The sequence below is a fragment of the Grampus griseus genome, assembly GCF_964374135.1.
Source record: "Grampus griseus genome assembly, chromosome: 5".
Lineage (NCBI taxonomy): Eukaryota > Metazoa > Chordata > Mammalia > Artiodactyla > Delphinidae > Grampus > Grampus griseus.
This window is the reverse complement of record NC_138998.1, coordinates 129,285,330-129,291,329: the sequence shown is the minus strand read 5'-3', so window position 1 is coordinate 129,291,329 and position 6,000 is coordinate 129,285,330. Positions and strand designations below refer to the sequence as shown.

Here is a 6,000-nt window from a genome sequence, read left to right as displayed (position 1 = left end):
AGTGAACTTGACTTTTTAAGCTCTGAATTTAGGGCTTTCTGTCCCTAGAAACTTAGTATTGCCATTTTTCCCTGTCTTTCTCATTTCCTCTGACCTTTAGGGCACAGTTATTTCAGAATATCATGGGGATAACTGGATCACTGTGTGATAAGAAACCTGCCTGAAGGCCCTGGGCTAGTTCCTGATAGGACAGCTAACTCTATAATTATTCTAATGCGAACCCAAGGTTGATTTCTCATTCTGATCGTAATCTTTTGGCTAAGAAAATTTCAGGAGTAAAGTACCAATAGTTTTGAAATGGGGGAAATATTTTTGTGTGAAATAAGGTCTTGGTAAATAAAGCTTAATGCTTCAAGGAAGAGAGGTTTGATAGTGCATGAAGGCAACGGGTACATCAATCCACACCTAGGAGGCAGCTCCTAGGTGAAGGCTGAGGCTCTCAAATATGTAGATACCTATTTCTATCACGTTTTCCTGTTTTTATGTAGATATTCTGCAATATTCAAACGGACTCCTAAAAAACAAGTCACATGAATTTAGAGATTTTGATTTGCTTCCCTACAAATGTAAATATATATACACATATATACACACATATATGTGTATATATGTGTGTGTGTATATATATATAAAATATACATATATATATATATGTGTGTATATATATATATATATATATATATATATATATAGTTTTAGTTAGTCATTATCTCAACCAGTTATGTCATTCCTTTTTCATTTTCCAATTCTGTCAAGTCATTCCCTTTGCCCAGGTTGGCAATTCAAGATAAAAATAATAATCTGCTGTTTTGATTTCAACTCTCTTTTTATGGATTACAGATTACTTTTCCAAGGTTAACTTATTTCCCCCTCCACCACAAGTCTGTACCTGAAACAAACCTGAGGGAGAAAATGCTAGATATTTTCTGTTATCAAAAGGGATATGCTCTAGGTTCATCCTTAAATGAGGCCAACAAATGAGGAAAATTACTGTAAATATCAGCTTTTATTTTTTTCTTAATTTCAATGTGTCCAGTCTAATAAAATAATAACAACTGGGCTTACCAGACATTCCTACTTTTTTTTTTTTTTTAGAAGACAGTTTATTTTGGCATCTTTTTCTTCCCCTCCTTCAAAGTACTTTTGTTTTAACCTCTGTAAAGCACTAAGATTTTTTGGACCATTAAATTTTCAAAGTTTAACAAGTGAGCAGGGTATGCTTTCTTCCATACTCAGATTTAAGATAGTACAAGGACGCAGAGAAGAAGCAAAATTGTAAATAAAAGATCATTTTTATGATGTAAAAATGAAAGGAAATTAGCGTTTGAAGTATGGAAAGACAGGACAGTACATTCAAGGGCCCTCCAGAAGAAAATCGCTAGTGGAGTTTTCCCAGATCAACATGCATATTTTAGCTCCACTGTTGTCATCGATATTATTTTGAGATGAGACCGTTGAAAATGCATTACATTAGGGGTTTCTACCTCCTCCTGCAGACATGGTATTAAAGACAAGTTTAATTGACAAATTTAGTTGATTCAATGAATATAGTCATTTTGTCCTGTAAATACTTATTTAGAAATATCAGCCATTTGTATAGACTTAGGATGCTTACACCATCTGTAGAATTCTAGTTGCTTAGGTCTAGGAAGACAGAGTAGTAAAGATAGAGCCACAGAATAAGCTAGCAGCCTATAAGCCATTGCATCATTTAATTGCTATTGTGAGTGCTTGCTACATAAGAATCCAGAAGAAGAAACCAGAAGAAAATCGCATGGATTCTTTCTTCTTGCTTCTGCAATTTTTTTTTCTTAGAAATCAAGATTATCAGGAAAATACTAATGAGTAGTCTCCCTGGCTCAAAAGAAAACAACATGTGTTCGGTGCCGTGGAGGAGGACAACGTATTTAATTACTTGAGCCTTATTTTGTCCTTTGGCATGATCTGTTCCCTGATTTCACTACAGTCAAGGTTGCTTTGAAGTTGTAGATAAATTAAATCAAACACTTGGATCATATGTGTCCCAAAGAATGTGGTTTCTCAGGTATGAGCAATCTATCAATCCTCTGCTCTCCTTTCACTTTGGCACTGTGACAGTCCTAGCAAAGTTCTTAGGCAGAGATTTTATTTTGTGCCTTCGTCACAGCAGCTCTTACTAAAAGTTTCCGCATTGCCAGTACAAGTTGCAACTTTCACATCTCAAGGGATTGATGCATTTCTTGATGATCGTGCAAGCATTCCTAATTATGCCTCCAGGTAAATATACTGCTGTCTTCTTGGACAAATGAGAAGTACAAAGAATGTTTATGTGCAGGTCTAGCAGTTCCAAAGTATCTCTTGCGGGCTTAGACACACCTGAGTTACCATCCCCCTCTTACTGGCTGAGAAAGTTGTCCCACCTGATTTGTAAGTTTACCTGCGGTAGTCAGTGAAGTGAGGGTGAGTGGGCACCTCAGCCGGCCAACACTGGATTTAATCTGGTTAGAAGTAGCACAGCAGCTCTTATTTGAAAAAACATTGAGTTCTGAGTTCATTACTACAGGAAGACTCTTCTCCCCTGGGACTCAGAGAACCTTGCTTCAGAGTAGCCCTACCGGCTCAGGAGTCCAGTCAGATAAAATCCATCCTGGAGGAGAATGGCTACCTATGCCCTGCAAATCGCTGGACTGGTGCTTGGTGGTGTTGGAATGGTGGGGACAGTGGCTGTCACCATCATGCCTCAGTGGAGAGTGTCTGCCTTCATTGGAAGCAACATTGTGGTTTTTGAAAACCTCTGGGAAGGACTGTGGATGAATTGCATGAGGCACGCTAATATCAGAATGCAGTGCAAAATCTACGATTCCCTGCTGGCTCTCTCTCCGGACCTACAGGCATCCAGAGGACTGATGTGTGCTGCCTCTGTGCTGTCCTTCCTGGCTTTCATGACGGCAGTCCTTGGCATGAAGTGCACCAGATGCACCGGGGACGATGAGAAGGTGAAGCGTTACATCCTGCTAACGGCTGGAGTAGTCTTCATCGTCACTGGCCTTGTGGTGCTCATCCCTGTGAGCTGGGTTGCCAATTCCATCATCAGAGACTTCTACAACCCAATAGTGGATATTGCCCAAAAACGTGAGCTGGGAGAAGCCCTCTACATAGGCTGGACCACAGCACTGGTGCTGATCGCTGGAGGGACACTGTTCTGTTGTGTTTCTTGTTGCAATGAAAAAAGCAGTAGCTACAGATATTCCATACCTTCCCACCGAACGACCCAGAAAAGCTATCACATGGAAAAGAAGTCACCTAGTGTGTACTCCAAAAGTCAGTATGTGTAGTTGTGTATATTTTTAAACTAGCTATAAAGCCATGCAGATGACAAAAATATCCACTATTTTCTAAAAATGAAACCCCCCCCAAAACACTGATTTGCTGTTCTTAACTGCCTGCTATTAATTACAGGAACTGTGTGTCAGCTCTTTATGATTCTATAAGCGATTTCAGCCGAATGAGATATTATACACATTGCTCTGATTGTTCTAGAAAGTACAGTCATTTGTTTTCTAAAATAGTTCATGCTGTTTTCTCCTTTTATCAGTTACTTGAAAATGACATTGTTAAAGACGATTATTTTACAACTGTGATTTCTTTATGGCATAGCGTTATGCATATAGATGAGAGTGACGTTTTTATGTCGCATAAATAGAGAGAGGCTTATATCGTTCTATTTTAAATGAAACACTGATTCATTACACTGAATAAATAGAATTCAACTATTGCTTTTCAGGGGAACCAGGGATAAGATTGAAGAAGGTTAATATTAATTGTTTAAAAACAGCTTAGTGATGAATGCACTTGATTTATAATGAAGGTTAAAATGAAGGCTTTAATCAGCAGTGTAAAGGGAACTAAATGGTTTTTTGAGATCCTATTTTTCAGCCCAGGAGTTAGAAATCCTAACTCCTTTATCCTCATTCCCCAGAGGCCTTCCTTTTCTTGTATATTAAATGAACAGCTTTTAAAAGGCAGCTATTTTGTCAAGGGGCTTTGCATTCAAACTGCTTTTCCAGAGCTATACTAAGAAGAAAGATAAAACTATAGTCTTAGAAACATTAAAGACTTCAGGAAGGTGAAAATTTTTTTTCCTCTTTTTAAGTTTTTGTGGCTGGAGAAGGATACATTTTGACAAGAAATCTTATATGTATATGAATATTTTAATAACTATTTGTATACAGACTTTGGGTTTTCATTAATGTAAATAACAGAAGAGAAAAATAATATGTCTTTATTTGCTTATTAAAAAATAAAACTGAGCTGTTCCTTGTGAACTGTATCTTCTCCTATGTGGATACTTAAGTCAAAATTGTCATTTAAGTCCTTCAAAGATAAAATTTTTAATTTGTGTCATTTTTGTTCAATTTTACTAAGGTATAGAATTACTATATCTTGTGTTTTCCCCAAATTTGATCCAACAGTTAACGGATTTGAAAGTTTGTATCTACATTTTTCTACCTTAAATGACTATGCATGTTACCTGCTTTATGTCTTTTGTATTAATAAATTGTGCCTTTTTGTATTAAGTTTATAGTCTTTCATTATTCTCCACTTTTTCTATTTTCTTAACTTGTAGAGTTTAAAAACTTGATATTTTCATCTTTGCAGTTTTGAAGAAAGACTATCAAAGTCACATTTTAAAGATAAAGATAGATTCAGCATTAATTTTTGAGAATATAAAGTATCATATATCATTTAACAACCTTACAATGATTGTATTCCCATACTAATATTTGATGCAGATATTTGTAATTTATTAAGATAATGCTATAGGTTACCCCCAAAAATCTATATCCTATAAATATTATGTTTGTAATAGCCATTTATGTAAAAAATTTCTATAGCTAAATATGTTTCTACCTCTGAGAAGTAGTGTTAATTAATAACAGTGGGTAATGATTTAGGGACATGCATTATATACTAGGACCTCTACTTCTTTATATGAATTATATCATTAAATCTTTTATAAGATTGATATGATTAGTTCAATCACAGATGAGGGCCCCTCAGAACAGTTTACTGATTACCCAATAGAGTCAGGAGAAAAAATAAGGACTGTCTGATTTCACAGTCCATGCTCTTTTTCTTCAGGGCACGTAGATTTTCTTCAGCAATATCTAGTTTACAAACTGATTTTTGTATGTGAAAATGACTTGCTTAACTACTGTTAGTTGTGAAAACTTTTAGTGTTTTTCTGAGACTGGTGATTTTCCAATAGCCTAATACCAATTTACCTTAGGCAATTTTGGGTCAAAACATTCATAAGAGCAGAAATAAAGGAAAACTAACTAAGCATTTTGGAGAAAAAAAAAAAGTCCAATCTTCTAAGCACCAGCCTTTAATCAAACATCCTTTTTACTTAGAAAGCTCTCCTGAATATCCCAAACTCAGTTTATTCTTTTCATGTTCTTTTCCCTAAAGCAGAATTCTAACATTGCTAGTTTTCTGTGGCATCACCTTTTGAGTATCTCTGAAATCTTTCTCCAACTTTCCACCTTACTAACATCTCTCTTTCCTACCCTCTAGACTTGTGTTACGCCTTCCTCCAGCTACCCTCCATGTTCCTAGCTCAGTTCTTTCTAGAATGCAAGTCAGACCCCATCACGTTCTGCCCATAATCCTTGTAGGAATGCTCCATTGCCTGTAAGGTAAATCCAAATGCCTTAGCAGATGATAAGAGACAAGAAGGAAAATCTGTCTTATAATCTTCATGGCAAACTTTATCACACAGTAACATCAGTGTATAACGAGTATGATAACAATTATAAAATGGATGTCCAAAACTAGAATAATTCATATGCCAAATGTCTTCTTTAATATCCTGAAAAATATGCACTGGTATAAGGAAATGGTTTGACTGGTGGCAAATTATGTGCAGAAAGGATGTTTGATACTCTAGTCTTATGGAGAAAAAATGTGGTGTGACAAAAAGAACAAAGGGAGGTGGGGAGTATAGTTTTATGCCCTCAG

General features: G+C 36.1%; 1 protein-coding gene across 1 annotated transcript; it reads left to right on the top strand.

Moving 5' to 3' along the window:
• Nucleotides 1–2,636: 2,636 nt before the first annotated feature.
• CLDN8 (claudin 8) lies at nucleotides 2,637–3,314 on the top strand (the record flags this gene model as incomplete). Its single annotated transcript, XM_082654699.1, has 1 exon — nucleotides 2,637–3,314. One exon carries the CDS (start codon nucleotides 2,637–2,639, stop codon nucleotides 3,312–3,314), a length of 678 nt encoding a protein of 225 aa, XP_082510825.1.
• Between the last annotated feature and the right edge of the window lie 2,686 nt (nucleotides 3,315–6,000).